Raw genomic sequence first — 19361 nt, forward strand, 5'->3', positions numbered from 1 at the left:
CACATACCAAGTTATATGACTCTAAGGTATATGGCAGTGGAATGAGAATAAAGTGTGAAGTTAGCTGAAAAAGTTAGGATTTAAATGTTTGCATGCTAGCATGTGTCACATACCAAGTTGTATGACTCTAAGGCAGACCTGGGCATTCTACGGCCTGCGGGCCACATCCGGCCCTTTGTGCGTCCCTTTCCGGCCCGCGTGAGGCCAATCATAAATTACAAAATACATTTTAAAAAGTATCTATGTCGAGTGTGCAATACAACGGTGCTGCTTTTGTTTTGAAAAGCGTTATTTGTATTACTTCCGTGTGGACTATGCTCGTGCGCGATTGTGAGTGAATGTGAACAACGGCAATCACAAATTACAAAATAAAAAAAAATAAAAACATCTGTGTCGTGCGTGCAATACAACTGTGCTGCTTTTATTTTGAAAAGTGTTATTTATGGGCGTATGTCCGTGTGTAACCTGTGAGTGAAGGTGCACAGCGACAAGTGATGCACGGTTACCCCCGAGACGCTAAAAAGAGAAAAGTTGATGACGAATGCCGTGTTTCCAACAAGACATGGACTGCCAAGTATTTCTTTACATAAATTAAAGGTAAAGCCGTGTGCTTAATTTGTGGTACACAGGTTGCTGTGTTTAAAGAATATAATTTGAATCGCCACTACACGACGAAGCACAAGGAAAAATAGCGTAATCTGTCTGATAAAACTGCAAACCCAACAAGGACTTTTTGCCAAACTTCACACCCCCAGAGATGCAGCTGTCAGGACAAGTTTCGTCATTTCTCACAAAATAGCCAGAAAAAGTAAGCCGTTTTCTGACGGAGAGTTCATTAAGGAGTGCTTATTGGACTCTGTTGCGCTGATATGCCCGGTGAAGAGGGGTGCATTTGAGAACGTGTCACTCTCCCAACGCACTGTACCGAAGCGGGTTGAGACCATCGCTGGAAACTTGGAGCTTCAGCTGAAGAACAGAACGGCGGACTTTGACTGTTTTTCACTGGCTTTGGATGAGAGCTGCGATGTACGTAACACCGCCCAGCTGCTCATCTTCTTACGTGGGATAACTGCAGACTTTCAAATCACGGAGGAGCTAGCAGCCATGCAGTCAATTAAAGAGACAACCACAGGTAATGACTTATTCATATAGGTAAATGCGTGTTTGGACATGTTAGGACTGAAATGGGACCAGCTGGCAGGTGTGACAACAGATGGTTGTCCAAATCTGATGGGGAAAAATGTTGGACTTTTAAAGAGGATGCAGGATAAAGTGACAGAAATTGACATTTTTGCATTGTATTATACATCAGGAAGTGTTGTGTAAGACAGTGTTAAAAATAAAACCATCAAAAGCAATCTGCTTTTGGTATAAAGTTAAGTTAGGTTAAATTAAATTATTATTATTATTATTATTATTATTTATCTTACGGTATATCAAAAATAATTTGAGCAAAATTTAATTGAAATATTGTCGGTGTGGCCCTCCAGCAGTGCTCGGGTTGCTCATGCGGCCCCCGGTAAAAATTAATTGCCCACCCCTGCTCTAAGGTGTATGGCAGTGGAATTAACTCAAAAACTGTCAAATTAGTTTAAAAAGTTAGCATGCTAACGTTAGCATGCTGCTTAGCAGCATGTGAATGGGTGCTTGCATTGCAGCAGGCCCATAATAATAATAATAATATTAACTATTCATAATTTGTCCACCATTTATTTTGCAACCGTCTATTTTGGTGAAGAGTTTTGACGCTTATCGCTTTTTGATGATGTATTGGTCGGATAAACGCAACCGCAAGCGTTCAGACCGCAGTTGCATCAGATGCATCCACCCATCCATCCATCCATTTTGTATCGCTTGTCCCTGTCGGGGTACCGATTTATATCCGAGTACAAATTAGAAAAAATCGGAATTGTACCGTTCACATTGACATGAAAAAATCCGATATAGGTCCCACACGGAGAAAAAAATCGGAGTTCACCTGCAGTGTTAACAAAGCCAAACAAACAGCCGCTGCGTAATAAGTAAAATACTTACAGTATAAACACTTTGTGGGACTCAGCAAAAGACAAGACTGGCACATTCAACTTGATGGCAAAGACTACTTCCTGGCTACCGGAACAAACTGAAATGCATGCATATTTGCAAATGAAAACATTTATCATTGTCTGCCCACTGTTAAATGGTAAATTAAATAATTTTACATTTCATTGATAAACAAATAACATTTATTAACACATAAACACACACCATAGTACCGGAAATTGGTACCCGTGCACTGTATACATGTGGACATGTTCACAAATATGTGAATTGTTCTTTGAAAATACTGATAAAATGTTGATGAACTCACCAGTGTTGCAACATACAAGCATTATTTTGACACTCGAACTTACCAAAGTCAAGCGCCCAACTAAAGCTCAGAGGGTTGGATGAAGAGCTGGCAAATACATTTTTATTTTCTGACACAATGTGAGGAAAAAAACAAAACATAATTGTTTTTTTTAATCCTAAAAAGGTCAGCAGATTTCTTAGAATTTGCCCATGTGGGTCGCTTTGCATAAAAATCATGTTCTTTTCCCAAATATGCTCCAATTGGGCATGGTGTACAAAATTGTCAATTACCCAAACACATTCCTCTTTGAAGATTTCCTTGATATGTGCTGTGATTGGGGCCTTCAGTTCGCCAGGGACTTCAGGGTAGTCCTGGTACACATTGGCCTACTCAAGTGTGCTCGTTTGCAGCATATTTGAAAAAGAACATTACTTTTATGCAAAGCGATCAAAATAACCGAAACTTTGGGGAGTGATCGCACACGTGATTGAAGTTTTAGTAGGATTTAGTACAGTTTTTCATGGGTTCTACTCCTTGGTTTGGAATGAGGAATGGGTACCTTTCACATTTGAATCAATACAGTATCGATTCCCTGTGTATCTTGGAATAGATACCAATACTAAACGATACCAAGACGTTCAACCTATGCATAACATTGTTTCCTTTTTATCATTAAAGACAATGAAAATTACAAAATAGATCAACTTCCCAGCAGGCACAAGACATTGAAACAACGTTGAGAACTTGTCGAATTCGGTCCTGACGTTGAGCAACTCAAACCGAACGTTGAAACAACATGCTTTTTGACGACGTTTAATCAATGTTGTGTTCTGACGTTGATTAGACCATTGAAATGTGGTTATTTCCCAACCAATATTCTACAACACAAATTCAACTTTGAAACAACTTTCTTTTTGACAACGTTTATTCAATGTTAGGATGTGATGTTGATTAGACCATTGAATTTTGATCATTTCCCAACCAATATTCGACAAGAATAAAACATCGTTGAAACAACATGCTTTTTGGCGACGTTTAATCAATGTGTTCTGACGTTGATTAGACCATTGAAATGTGGTTATTTCCCAACCAATATTCTACAACACAAATTCAACTTTGAAACAACTTTCTTTTTGACAACGTTTATTCAATGTTAGGATGTGATGTTGATTAGACCATTGAATTTTGATCATTTCCCAACCAATATTCGACAAGAATAAAACATCGTTGAAACAACATGCTTTTTGGCGACGTTTAATCAATGTGTTCTGACGTTGATTAGACCATTGAAATGTGGTTATTTCCCAACCAATATTCTACAACACAAATACAACTTTGAAACAACTTTCTTTTTGACAACGTTTATTCAATGTTAGGATGTGATGTTGATTAGACCATTGAATTTTGGTCATTTCCCAACCAATATTCGACAAGAATAAAACATCGTTGAAACAACATGCTTTTTGGCGACGTTTAATCAATGTGTTCTGACGTTGATTAGACCATTGAAATGTGGTTATTTCCCAACCAATATTCTACAACACAAATACAACTTTGAAACAACTTTCTTTTTGACAACGTTTATTCAATGTTAGGATGTGATGTTGATTAGACCATTGAGTTTTGGTCATTTCCTAACCAATATTCGACAAGAATAAAACATTGTTGAAACAACATGCTTTTTGGCGACGTTTAATCAATGTTGTGTTCTGACGTTGATTAGACCATTGAAATGTGGTCATTTCCCAACCAATATTGTACAACATGAATACAACGTTGTAACAACATGCTTTTTGACGAAGTTGACTCAATGTCAGGTTGTGACGTTGATTTGAACATTGAAATTTGGTAATTCCTCAACCAATAATCTACAACATAAATACAACGTTGAAACACCATGCTTTTTGGCAACGTTTAATCAATGTCGTGTTCTGACGTTGATTTGACCATTAAAATGTGGTGATTTCCCAACCAATAATCTACAACACGAATACAACGTTGAAACAACATGCTTTTTGACGAAGTTGATTCAATGTCAGGTTGTGACGTTGATTTGAACATTGAAATATGGTCATTTCCAAACCAACAACGTAGATCCAACGTTGGGACATCAACCTTGTCTCAATTTACAAAGACAACTATTTTGCAACGTTGTTTCAAAGTCAGTTTTAAAGGACATGTACGTGTAATCAACATTGTATCAATGTCTTGTGCCGGCCGGGTTACAACAAAGAATAACTTGATTAACATTGTTTTTTTAGTCCGTAACAGAACATATTTAAAGTCCGTCAATTTCCCTGAAAATAAAAAATAAAAATCCTTATTTAAACTAATGAAAAAAATATGGGCGGACTTGAGACATTTGTTACTGAAAAATAAAATTAAATAAACTCAATAAGCATATTTGCCAACCCTCCCGATTTTCCCGGGAGACTCCCGAATTTCAGAAAATCTCCCGGGACAACCAGTCTCCAAAATTTCTCCCGAATTTCACCCGCACAACAATATTATGGGCATGCCGTGATGGCACTGCCTTTAGCGTCCTCTTCAACCTGTCGTCGCGTCCGCTTTTTCACCATACAAACAGCGTGCCGACCCAGTCACATGTTGTATGCGGCTTCTGCATACACATGTAAGTGACTGCAAGACATACTTGGTCAACAGCCATACAGGTCACACTGAGGGTGGCCGTATAGACAACTTTAACACTGTTACAAATACCCACACCAAACAAGAATGACAAACACATTTCGGGAGAACATCCGCACCGTAACACAACATAAACACAACACAACAAATACCCAGAATCCCTTGCAGACATAACTCTTCCGAGCTACAATATACACCCCCGCTACCACCAAACCCCGCCCCCTCAACTCCCCCCCCCTCCCAAACTCCCGAATTCGGAGGTCTAAAGGTTGGCAAGTATGTCAATAAGTAACAATACATTCAAATTGATCATCTCCAATTACTCATGTTCACAATATATAAATCCAAAATTAATAGAACAATTTGATGTATTTAAAAAAAATTAAAATAAATAAATAAAGACGTCAGGATTAATGGCGACAATGAGCATGTTTTGTTGTGCATGATACTGATAAAGCATGTTCCCCTGCTTTGGTGAGTCCTCCCCTGGTCGAAACACAAAAAGTTATTTTTTTTTTACAATAAATTCTTTTTATTTTTTGGTATTTTTTTAATAGGGCATACTAACAACAAACATAAACAAAGCCAAAAAAAAAAAAAAAAACTATTTAAATCCTACTTTTATGCGTCTAAGACCTAAAAACACAACAAGGTACATAACTTCATTAAAGATTTAAAAAAATAATAATTGAGGAGCACAACTTTTTGTCATTTAATAACACTTCAATAATTCGATCTCAGGGCTTGTGTTCAATACCACGTTTGTCCTCCGGGGGGCAGTGAAGCCTCTCAGCTCGCTGCGTGTTTGTGTTTGCGCAGGAAGTTGAACACAAGCGATCTGACTGAATGTGACTTGCGAAAACGCCAACGTCATCATTTCACTGTAAACATGTAATATGCGCTGATGACGGACCTTTTCAAAATAAAAGCCCGCTTGCTTAAATCCCATACAAATGGCGCGAATAAAACATTCCAACAGCAAGTGCACGACACGCACTGCTTTTGTGGCGAGTGAGTCACGCGAGACGGGGAGACACACACACGCACACGCACACAGTTGATTGATCATCATCGATCGATTGTCTGGGGAGACCACGCCCCCTTATGCACGTGCCGCGCGCGCTCGAGAGGCGCCCCCTGGACCCAGCTGTGGTCGGGGCGCTAATGGCGCGCGCGGGAAAGCGCGTGGGCGGATGAGGAAGTTGATAGCCACACACACACACACACACACACACACATCCGAGTGACTTTTTCCCCAGCAGCAGTGGAGCATCGTCGGGATCTCCATCCACTCGGAAAAGCCTAAGGAAGGGAAAAAACAAAAACTGGACGCGTCGTTGCGTGGCGAAAATGACAATCAAGTGGGGAGACATCTTCTTCTTACTTCTTCTCGTCCACCGTGCTCGGTGAGTTGCTTCTTATTCACACCTGCGCACCTTTTCATTTAAAATGTTTTTTTCTTCTTGTTAAAAGTTGATTCATGCTCATTGGAATTGATTTCCCCCAAGAAAAACAAGGATACATGGCGGTTGTGTTACCGTGTTGTGTTGTGTTGTAGTCCGAAGCAGCTGCCACGCGGGGACGATGATGAGGAGCTCCACGACGCCAATGTCAGCCAGATGTTGGCCCCGAGGTCACACCAAGAGGACGCCACGCGGATTCTCAACGGTCTGCTCAAAGGCTATGACCGGACCCTCCGACCGGATATTGGGGGTAAGTGTCAAAGTTCCTATGGTCCGTGTGGTTTCCTCACTATTTATTCAAGCAAAAATTGGTGGATCTGTACTCGGGGAAACAGTGGTGTCCAAAGTGCGGCCCCCGGGGGCCATTTGTGGCCCGCGTCTAACGGTTCGCAGCACATCTGAAAAAGACTAAAAGCATAAATGGAACAAAAAGGGCATGCAGGTGGAATGTAACAAAAAAAAGTTGCAATTTAATGACAAAAAGCTGCCGTGCAGGCTTTTTTTCTTTTCTTCTTAAACTGTAATTGCTCAAAAAATAATAATGAATCAAAAATCTAAGTTGTGAATTAATTACTTCATCAAATATTCAAAACATTTTGAGCAAAAAATTGCATATTTTTCCATACATTTTTGTTTTTAAAACAATTTTAGTGGGATTTTTTTTTTTTAACTGTCATTGCTCAAAAGTAATGACGTACAATTGGCGACGTTATGACTTATTGACCTATATAAGGCTCCAATTACTTCACATCAAATATTCCACATTTTTTGAGGAAAAGATAGCATATTTTGCCAGATAGATATTTAAAAAAAAAAACAATTTTAGTGGGATTTTTTTTTAACTGTCATTGCTCAAAAATAATGACATACAATAGCCGACATTATGAATTATTGACCTTTTTAAGGCTCCAATTACTTCACATCAAATATTCCACATTTTGAGGAAAAAATAGCATATTTTGTGTTTGCCATATTAATATTTTTAGAACAATTTTAGTGGGATTTTTTTAAACTGTCGTTGCTCAAAAGTGACTTAAAACCAGTGGTGTAATGAATTATTGACCTATATAAGGCTCCAATTACTTCACATCAAATATTCCACATTTTTTGAGGAAAAGATAGCATATTTTGCCATATAGATATTTTTAAAAAAAAAACAATTTTATTGGGATTTTTTTTTAACTGTCATTGCTCAAAAATAATGACATACAATAGCCGACATTATGTATTATTGACCTATTTAAGGCTCCAATTACTTCACATAAAATATTCCACATTTTGAGGAAAAAAATGCATATTTTGTGTTTGCTATATTAATATTTTAGCACAATTTTAGTGGGATTTTTTAAAACTGTCGTTGCTCAAAAGTGACTTAAAATCAGTGGTGTTATGAATTATTGACCAATATAATAAGGCTCTAGTTACCTCACATCAAATATTCCATTTTTTTGAGGAAAAGATAGCATATTTTGCCATATAAATATTGTTTTAGAAACATTTTTAGTGTTTTGTTTTTTTTAACTGTCATTGCCCAAAAGTAATGACGTACAATCGGCGACGTTATGAATTATTGACCTATTTAAGGCTCCAATTACTTCACATCAAATATTCCACATTTTGAGGAAAAAAATGCATATTTTGTGTTTGCCATATTAATATTTTTAGAACAATTTTAGTGGGATTTTTTTAAACTGTCATTGCGCAAAAGTGACTTAAAATCAGTGGTGTTGTGAATTATTGACCTATATAATAAAGCTCTAGTTACCTCACATCATCTAGTTACCTCACATCAAATATTACATTTTTTTGAGGAAAAGATAGCATACTTTGCAATATAATTTTTTTTTTTTTTTAAACAATTTCAGTGGGATTTTTTTTTTAACTGTCATTGCTCAAAAATAATGACGTACAATCGGCGGCGTTATTAATTTTTGACCTACTTAAGGCTCTGAATACTTCACATCAAATATTCCACATTTTTTGAGGAAAAAATAGCATATATATTGTTTACTACATACATTTTTTTTAGAACTATTTCAGTGGGATGTTTTTAATCTGTCGCTGCTCAAAGGTGACTTAAAATCAGTGGTGTTATGAATTATTGAGCTATATAAGGCTCTAATTACTTCACATCAAATATTCCACATTTCTTAAAGAAAATATGGCATATTTTGTATTTGCCATATAAATATTTTTAGAACAATTTTAGTGGGATTTTTTGTTTAACTGTCATTACTCAAATGTAATGACTTAAAATCAGTGGTGTTATGTATTATTGACCTATTTAAGGCTATAGTTACTTCAAATTTTTGAGGAAAAGATAGCATATTTTACCATATAAATTATAATTTTTTAAAATTCATTTTTAGTGGGATTTTTTTTTTAACCATCATTGCTCAAAAGTAATGACGTACAATCGGCGACCTTATGAATTATTGACCTATTTAAGGCTCCAATTACTTCACATCAAATATTCCACATTTTTTGAGGAAAAGATAGCATATTTTGTGTTTGCCATATTAATATTTTTAGAACAATTTCAGTGGGATTTTTTTTAACTGTCGTTGCTCAAAAGTGACTTAAAATCAGTGGTGTTATGAATTATTTACCTATTTAAGGCTCTAGTTACTTCACATCAAATATTCCAAATTTTTTGAGGAAAAGAGCATATTCTGCCATAATTTTCTTTTTTCTAAACATTTTTAGTGGGATTTTTTTTTAACCATCATTGCTCAAAAGTAATGACTTACAATCGGTGACCTTATGAATTACTGACCTATTTAAGGCTCCAATTACTTCACATCAAATATTCCAAATTTTTTTAGGAAAAAATTGCATATTTTGTGTTTACCACATAAATATTTTTAGAACAATTTCAGTGGGATTTTTTTAAACTGTTATTGCTCAAAAGTAATGACGTACAATCGGCGACGTTATGAATTATTGACCTATTTAAGGCTCCAATTACTTCACATCAAATATTCCAAATTTTTTAAAGGGAAAAAATAGCTTATTTTGTGTTTGCCATATGAATATTTTTAGAACAATTTTAGTGGCATTTTTTTTAACTGTCGTTGCTCAAAAGTGACGTAAAATCAGTGGTGTTATGAAATATTGACCTGTATAAGGCTCTAGTTACTTCACATCAAATATTCCACATTTTTTGAGGAAAAGATAGCATATTTTGCCAAATAAATATTTTTTTTTAAACAGTTTTAGTGGGATTTTTTTTTTAAACCATCATTGCTCAAAAGTAATGACTTACAATCGGCGACATTATGAATTATTGACCTATTTAAGACTCCAATTACTTCACATAAAAATTCCAAATTTTTTGAGGAAAAAAATTGCATATTTTGTGTTTACCACATAAATATTTTTAGAACAATTTCAGTGGGATTTTTTTTAACTGTCATTGCTCAAAAGTAATGACGTACAATCGGCGACGTTATGAAGTATTGACCTATTTAAGGCTCCAATTACTTCACATCAAATATTCCAAATTTTTAGGAAAAAATTGCATATTTTGTGTTTGCCATATTAATATTTTTAGAACATTTTTATTGGGATTTTTTTAACTGTCATTGCTCAAAAATGACTTAAAATCAGTGGTGTTATGAATTATTGACCTATATAACCTCTAATTACTTCACATCAAATATTCAATTTTTTTGAGGAAAAGATAGCATATTTTGCCGTATAAATATTTTTTTTTAAACAATTTTACTGGGATTTTTTTTTAACCATCATTGCTCAAAAGTAATGACTTACAATCGGCGACATTATGAATTATTGACTTATTTAAGGCTCCAATTACTTCACATCAAATATTCCAAATTTTTTTAGGAAAAAATTGCATATTTTGTGTTTACCACACAAATATTTTTAGAACAATTTCAGTGGGATTTTTTTAAACTGTTATTGCTGAAAAATAATGACTTATAATTAGTGTTGTTATGAATTATTGACCTATATAAGGCTCTAATTACTTCACATCAAATATTCCACATTTCTTAAAGAAAATATGGCATATTTTGTATTTGCCGTATAAATATTTTTAGAACAATTTTAGTGGGATTTTTTTTTTAACTGTCATTGCTCAAAAGTAATTACTTAAAATCAGTGGCGTTATGAATTATTGACCTATTTTAGGCTCCAATTACTTCACATCAAATATTCCACATTTTGAGGAAAAAATTGCATATTTTGTTTTGCCATATAAATATTTTTAGAACAATTTTAGTGGGATTTTTTTTAACTGTCGTTGCTAAAAAGTGACTTAAAATCAGTGGTGTTATGAAATATTTACCTATTTAAGGCTCTCGTTACTTCACATCAAATATTCAAATTTTTTTGAGGAAAAGATAGCATGTTTTGCCTTTTTTTTTTTTTTCTAAACATTTTTAGTGGGATTTTTTTAAAACATCATTGCTCAAAAGTAATGACTTAAGAATTATTGACCTATTTAAGGCTCCAATTACTTCACATCAAATATTCCACATTTTGAGGAAAAAATTGCATATTTTATATTTTATTTATATCTGCTGTATAGATTTACTAGAAAAGAAAAGTGTTGGATACTTCTCTTGTTGCTTTATTTGTATTTGACTTTATGAAATGTTCGGGTAAAATTTTGATTAAAAAAAAAAGTTTTCCTGTAAGTAATGTAGAAATTTAACACAGCTGTTTATATTATGGAGGACCCATAGAAAATCATAGAACTGGCACCCAATATTATTAAAAAGTATACATTTTCAATCAATCGCTTTGAATCAAGAATCGATTCTGAATTGAATCGTTACCCCCAAGAATCTAAACTTGTGGTGCCAAAAGATTCACAGCGCTAATAAGGAACCTTTTTTTTTAACAAAATAAAGTGATTCATGCATAATAACTAAACAAAAGCATAAACTATAATTGGCTTAATTTTAAATCATTTAGGGTTTGGCCCTTAAAGCCTTCCTTTGTCCAGAGAGACTTTGTAAACAATAACACAAGACGCCAAAAAAATGATATATTTTTCAACGAAAAAGAAGCTATAATCACTTTAGTATTGTTTATATACTGATATTATACTAGTTATCAATAGTATCGACATCCGGATCGATCACCCCTACTTTACATTGAAGTTGCCTTGTGTCGCCCTGCTCGGTGTGTGTGTGTGTAGCATGTTTAGCCATTCGTTTTCCTATAGTCCTCCAGTGATAATGCGACTTGGAAGAAACATACTTTATTTTGGGTTCGTTTTTGCCTCATCCCTCACTTGAAGTGTGAGCGAAGAACGTGTGAAGAATGGACCACCGAGCTGGTATGTCCGAAAGAGAAAGAGATGATACAGTATTATTTGCTCACAGATGCTACATGCGCCTGGTGGTTTTCGCAGCTCGTCATGGATTAATTAACCGACTCCCACTCCTCAATGCTTTAGTCATATGCAGGATTCTCACAGGAATAAGGCAAAAAAAAAACATAGCCGCTGCGTGGAGAGCTTATAAAGGTGTTAAATGCATATAATATCTATACAAATTGTACGTGCTATCATAATGTAATGCAGCTAGCGTCGTTAGCATTTGTTTATAATAAATGGCGTCCCTACCACGTGGAAATTCACATACCACGTGGGGGTCCGGAACATAACCCTCGCAATAACGCAAAGAACACTGTACATACTTTTATGCTGTACTGTGGAACGTTAGAAAATGTTTAAGTAAAATTCCTTAGAGAACAATGGTCCGTATGAAAAAGACTAACCTGTTTGTTATCCTGTCTTTAAGTTGAGGTGGAGTGGTGTTTTTTTTTCTTTGGCAACACCAAGTGGCCACAATAATTTATTAAGTTGTGTTATTGATGCGGTAAGTTGAATGATGCAGACACATTTGTTACTGGATACTTTCTAATATGCTTCTGCCTTGGAGACTTTGTATGTGTACGTAATATGCAACTGTAGTTATTTAAAAATGGTTTATGTTGACAAATTTCATGTTTTAGACAACAATATTGTTCAATTAAGGATATCTATTGTGTGCTTAGCTGTTGTGTAGCTGCTAGCTCCTAGTAGTCTATAGCCTAGCATGTTTATTTTTTTTGTAAATGACTTGACTAAAATAGAAGAAAAGTCCAACTTAGTGTGCTTATTGGAGGACATTTAGATGTTGACTGGCTGTCCAGTTAGTACCGTATTTTCCGCACTATAAGGCGCACCGGATTATTAGCCGCACCTTCAATGAATTACATATTTCATAACTTTGTCCACCAATAAGCCGCCCCGGATTATAAGCCGCGCCTACGCTGCGCTAAAGGGAATGTCAAAAAAACAGTCAGATAGTTCAGTCAAACTTTAATAATATATTGAAAACCAGCGTTCTAACAACTCTGTCCCAAAATGTACGCAAATGTGCAATCACAAACATAGTAAAATTCAAAATGGTGTAGAGCAATAGCAACATAATGTTGCTCGAACGTTAATGTCACAACACACAAAATAAACATAGCGCTCACCTTCTGAAGTTATTCTTCATTCGTAAATCCTTCGAATTCTTCGTCTTCGGTGTCCGAATTGAAAAGTTGCGCAAGCGTGGTATCCAAAATGGCCGGTTCCGTCTCGTCGAAGTCATCGGAGTCAGTGTCGCTGTTGTTCTGTGAATCCTGCCTTCCGGAAAGCTCGGACCACAGTTGTGACCGAAATATCTGCCCAGGCATTTACGATCCACTGGCAAATGTTGGCGTATGTCGTCCGGCGCTGTCTGCCCGTCTTAGTGAAGGTGTGTTCGCTTTCGGAGCTGTGTGAAAAAAGCCACCCGGCCTCTTCGCGTAAACTTCCCTTAACCACTCGCTCATCTTTTCTTCATCCATCCATCCCTTCGAGTTAGCTTTTATGATGACGCCGGCTGGAAAGGTCTCTTTTGGCAAGGTCTTCCTTTTGAATATCACCATGGGTGGAAGTTAGCATGGCAAGCTAGAACCACAGTGAAGGATGACTTCTCATTCCCTGTGGTGCGAATATTCACCGTACGTGCTCCCGTTCCACAGTGCGGTTCACAGGAATATCAGTTGCTGTGAAATACGGTAGTAATCCGTGTGCGGATGGAGAGATTGCGTCTTTTTATGAACCGGATCCTTGTCGCTTAGTAGGAGCCATTTTGTGGTCTTTACAGATGTAAACAGGAAATGAAACGTACGGTGATATCCGCGCGTTTTTTCTTCTTCTTCCGGGGGCGGGTGGTTGCTTACAGTAGAAGAAGAAGCGCTTCCTGTTCTATGGGGGCGGGTGCTTTCCTTGGCGGTTGCTTGCGTAGAAGAAGAAGCGCTTCCTGTTCTACCGGGAAAAAAGATGGCGACTGTTTACCAAAGTTGCGAGATCGAAACTTTATGAAAATGAATCGTAATAAAGCGCACCGGGTTATAAGGCGCACTGTCAGCTTTTGAGAAAATGTGTGGTTTTTAGGTGCGCCTTATAGTGCGGAAAATACGGTAAAGTAGAAGCGCTGCAGGACTGCTTGTATCGGAGCACATGTATCAGATCGTTTAGATGCAAGTTGATATCATCTGCTACTTAGGATTGGTTACAGAATCCGGTACCTTTTTTGGCACCGACCAAACGCCACCGGTCCTATTGGGCACTGATTCATGTAAAATCCAATGGTGCCATGTTATGGTACCTGGGTTGCGCTTGACTTCACGCCTGGTTGCCGATAAGCCGACTCTTCCTAATTCGGCACTTGGCGGTCACTCCAGCAGCACTGAGAGCAAACTCGGCCAAACGACCTCTAGGTAATGTTGCAATTTTCAATGCCAACAAAGTAACTGCCTTTCCGCTCTAACGTAAGTAAAGGAAGGCTCCAAAAATGTGCTAAATTGATGCTAATATACATTTGCTTTGCTATTGTCATGCTACTGATTAGCATTAGCCATTTTACATTGGCCATTTTACATGGAGATTTCAACACCTCCAAATTTTCTAAGATGCGCGTTACAATCAAACAGATGGTGCGTAATAAGTACAATACTTACAGTACGAACACTTTTTAGGTCGCAACATAAACCTAAAAAACACCCTAAACTATACAGTACTGACTACTGCCATCTAACATCTTGGACTTGCACCTGTAACTGCAACTAAATATCATGCTTGAAAATGATAAGCTGATAATAAAACAAGCTGTATCAACTAGACAGCAGTAATCATCAGCTCATTTTTAAATAAATAAAAAAAAACTATCAAAAACAATTACCGTATTTATAAGCTGCTACTTTTTTCCTACGCTGCGCTTTATAAATTGGTGCAGCTAATTGATGGATTTTTCCTTCGCTGACTGCTATAATGTTTTGTATTTAACAAATATTTTTCATGAAACACAAGCAGGGACACTGAAAAGGTGTGTTATTATTTGTGCTATGGACGAGTTCGCTCACAGCAGATGCTGCGGGTTGAACGTCTACAGTATTTCCTTTTTAGTGCATTAAACCGGAAGCACAAGTGCCGTTTCGTTTGCTTGTCGTCCAAAGCGTTTTTACTCGTATGGTTTCTTCATTCATCACTCCAAGCAATGTTTGTACGTTTTACAATATAACTAACTATTCATACTTACTAAACCGTCGCATGTCTGTTTAGTAATTTTTTTAAATGCATATTTGTACGTGGTATTGTAATGTAATGCAGTTAGCGTTTTTGCCATTTGTTTATAATGCTAATTCATGTCTGTGTCAGTATTAACTTGCAATGGCATTCTTTTTGTGTTGTTTGAGTTTCACAAATTCCTCAGTCAATTTACCAAAAGTCACTGTGAAGTTGTCTGTTTAGCTCAAGGATTGGCAACCCAAAATGTTGAAAGAGCCATATTGGACCAAAAAAAAAAAAAACAAATCCGTCTGAAGCCGCAAAAATTAAACGCCTTTAAGTGTTATAATGAAGACAATTCATGATGTGTCTATATTAGTCGTTTTGATAATAGGCTAGTGTAGCTGTGTCGCAGGCTGATGCAAAACTTTGATGACAGAAATGTTGAAATGTAATATTTATTCTACACATTTTTATGACATTGGAAAACATGAGTAAAATGGAGGCTTCTCAGAGGATGACATAACTCCTGGAAATTACTGGCTTAGAATGGCCAAAAGTATAGATGTGTGTGTCCAAGTTAAATTGATTTATTAGAATCTTTGCAAGCTGGGTAACCTTTGCTGTGGTCTGGAACAACATGGCACACAAACAACTATGAGAAATCCAGCCAATATTACAGACAGATAATGTGTCATGAGACATGCAAATATAAATTAAAATACACATTGGACAGAGGTAAAGGAAATTAAATGAACTCAAATATACCTACAAACGAGACATAATGATACAATATGTACATACAGCTAGTCTAAATAGCATGTTAGCATCGATTAGCTTGCGGTTATGCATTGACCAAATATGCCTGATTAGCGCTCTACACAAGTCAATAATAACAGCTTTGTGCATTGACGCACAGCATAAAACGTTTAGTGGACAAAAAGAGACAAAGGAGTGGCATAAAATAAGTCTTTCTGTGGCAGCGTCGGAGAAAGTTGCACATGTAAACAAACTATGGGGAGTTCAAGGACCGCTGAAATTAGGACAAAATGGCACTTGCCAAATACTCATCAGTGAAGCATGTTCAATATACATAGTGGGCTTTCTAACAATTAGGAATGTTTGTGTCATGTTTGTCCTCCTACAGAAACCATATTAAAACAAAAAATATATTTCCCCTCCATCTTTTTCCATCTTAATACATTTTTGAAACTATGGCGGCGCTAAAGATCCGCGGGTTGCCGACCGCAGGTTTAGCTGTTTGAAGAGCTAGCTTCCGCAGCTAGAGGGTCCATGACAATGACTTCTGTTTTGTTTGATCTCCGTTTAACTGCCGTGTTACAGACACTCTTTGGAAACAATTAAGGTATGTAAATAATCATTTCCAAAATCTTTCTGTGTAAGTAACTCATTTCACAACGTATATATCTGCGGCTCATATTCTGGTGCGGCTAATATATGGAAACATATTTTTTTCCCCCAAAATTTAGTGGGTGCGGCTATATCGGTGGGCTCTATTGTCCGGAAAGTACGGTAATATTTATTAACACACACACACAAGTACTGAAAATTGGTACCGTTGAGTACCGGTATTGATTCCCGGTACCTGGGAATTAGTACCCATACCTACTGATACTTGTTTTTCGTTTTTGCTCCTTGGATAGTTAATATCGGATTGGAACACACCTTTTATTTGACTTGTTTCAAATAGAGTCCCAATTTTGGAGCTATGGTCAAAAATGGAGACTGGCATGTGGCAGTATGCCAGTGTTTGGAACCAATGCAGCCTTTAGTCAACAGAGCGTCTGTGCCGCAATGAGAACTGAATTGGATCAACACTAAATGTGACATTTTAAACACTAGGTAATTAGAAACCGATAAAGGATTCACATGCACTTGTGTTTATTGTGACCGAGCGCATCATATTACTGTCACTTTCATTTCCTGTGTTGCATTCATGGCTGTGTTTGACTGCTCCATACGTCCTCGCTGATGGACACATCCACATTTTCCTCTCGCTCGGCGGATACGATTTGGGAATTGCGCTGGGAAACCTGCAGCATTGTAAAATGGTGGTTGTTGTACTTTTTTTATTTATTTAAATTTTTTTTTTTTTTTTTTTGTGCAGCACCTGACTTTTTAATCTGTGAAGTGTACATCTGGTGACCACACTTTCTTTGATTGCCCCCACATTAATTCTGGCGCAATCAATTTGCAAGCTCCTTAGAGAAGAACGTCCCTCTTTAGAGAGGCGGGATGGATGGTCGCTAATCATCCAAACGCTTCCTAGTGGGTCTTTTCTGTAGTGCAAAGGCATGATTGTGAGAGGTGACAAGTGTGAAGTCGGTCTCCTGGGTTAAGTGTGTGGGCGATGTGTTGCGCACGTGACACAGATGCTTAAAACAGCACCACCTCTGTGCTGTTTCTCCGTGATGCCACTGTGCCGCGTTATGTGCTGATTGTTGCATTTGTGATTAATGCGGGTCAACAATGCAGCTCATGTGGAGTGAAAAACGTTGTGAGGACAACTGAAGTTTAGGATTGGGGATGGCTATCGTTTGCACTTTGACCCCGTAAAAAAAAAAAAAAAGAAAGTTAAACAGAATGGTAGTTAAATACCGTATTTTTCGGACTATAAGGCGCACTTAAAATCCTTTTCATTTTCTCAAAAATCGACAGTGCGCCTTATAACCCGGTGTGCCTAATGTACGGCATACTTCTGGTTGTGCTTATTGACCTCGAAGCAATTTTTTTTGGTACATGGTGTAATAAGTGTGACCCGTAGATGGCAGTCACACATAAGAGATATGTGTAAACTGCAGGATGACGCCAATAAACAACACCAAAACTTTATATGTTCCATTGAGAATATAGCACATTACACAGGGCTCTCAAAAATCGGTCAAAATGTTTGTAGTACGACTTTTGTAAACTATGAAGCTGCACCGCTTGATGGATTGTCTGTGCATTAAACATAGGAGTATTATAATGGTGCGTGTTTAAGGACCTGAAAACGGCACCTTTTAGCAGACATATTATCTGGAGTTTTTGTTTCGCAATATTATGCAAAACCAACTATTCTTACTTTCTGGTATCTGCTGATGTGTATTTGGGATCTGCATAAGTCCTGAAAATGTGCGCACGTCCGCGCCGACACCGTAGTCATAAGCTTCTTCTTTTTTTCTATCTTCTTATGTGGCATTCATCTTCCGCTGTTGCCATTTCTAATATAAAGTAGCGTAAAGTTCTTACTTATATCTGTCAGTAGACTAGCTATTAAAGCGCTAAAAATTGTAGTGGGTTTACATACAGTAATTCACCCACGGAACTTTAGTTATTAGAGGGTTCCGGTCAGGCGTTTTTTCACGGGACACATTTCCGGCGTTGATGTTGCACTAGTGAGCCACGGATGAGGAGACGCTGCTCCGTTATTGATTGAAGTAAAGTCTGAAAGTCATTAAAACAGTTAGCTCCATCTTTTGACACTTCTTCCACTCGCGTCCTTGCACGCTACACCGCTACAACAAAGATGACGGGGAGAAGACGCTGTCCAAGGTGAGCCACGTAAATAAGACTGCCTACAAAACGGAGCATCCTGAAGAGACTCTTAGAAAACTACTTGAAAATGGTCTGTAAAACATAATCTATGCAAAGAACCACCATTACATGTTATGTAGACCACAAGATAGTGTTGCATCGGCTGTGTGCCTTTTTAATCCGGTGCGCCCTATTGTCCGAAAAATACGGTACTCCATCCATCCATCCATCCATCTTCTTCCGCTTATCCGAGGTCGGGTCGTGGGGGAAGCAGCCTAAGCAGGGAAGCCCAGACTTCCCTCTCCCCAGCCACTTCGTCCAGCTCCTCCCGGGGGATCCCGAGGCGTTCCCAGGCCAGCCGGGAGAAATAGTCTTCCCAGCGTGTCCTGGGTCTTCCCCGTGGCCTCCTACCGGTCGGACGTGCCCGAAACACCTTCCTAGGGAGGCGTTCGGGTGGCATCCTGACCAGATGCCCGAACCACCTCATCTGGCTCCTCTCGATGTGGAGGAGCAGCGGCTTTACTTTGAGCTCACCCTATCTCTAAGGGAGAGCCCCGCCACCCGGCGGAGGAAACTAATTTCGGCCGCTTGTACCCGTGATCTTGTCCTTTCGGTCATGACCCAAAGCTCATGACCATAGGTGAGGATGGGAACGTAGATCGACTGGTAAATCGAGAGCTTTGCCTTGCGGCTCAGCTCCTTCTTCACCACAACGGATCGATACAGCGTCCGCATTACTGAAGATGCCGCACCGATCCGCCTGTCGATCTCACGATCCACTCTTCCCCCACTCGTGAACAAGACTTAGAGGTACTTGAACTCC

At 37.8% G+C, this 19361-nt stretch overlaps 1 protein-coding gene across 3 annotated transcripts in view; it reads left to right on the top strand.

Moving 5' to 3' along the window:
• The first annotated feature begins 6142 nt into the window (after positions 1–6142).
• The window catches only part of LOC133622352 (gamma-aminobutyric acid receptor subunit gamma-3-like), a 257275-nt gene continuing 244056 nt past the window's right edge, over positions 6143–19361 (top strand). The window contains exons 1-2 of one of the 3 annotated variants that reach the window (XM_061984991.1): positions 6143–6387; positions 6540–6694. In XM_061984991.1, coding sequence (XP_061840975.1) covers positions 6332–6387; positions 6540–6694 — 211 coding nt within the window. In that variant the 5' untranslated portion in view covers positions 6143–6331. The remainder of the gene's footprint in view (positions 6388–6539; positions 6695–19361) is intronic. The other 2 variants (XM_061984992.2, XM_061984990.1) reach the window with 2 other exon arrangements.

This window comes from Nerophis lumbriciformis, linkage group LG23 (assembly GCF_033978685.3).
Source record: "Nerophis lumbriciformis linkage group LG23, RoL_Nlum_v2.1, whole genome shotgun sequence".
Classification (NCBI taxonomy): domain Eukaryota; kingdom Metazoa; phylum Chordata; class Actinopteri; order Syngnathiformes; family Syngnathidae; genus Nerophis; species Nerophis lumbriciformis.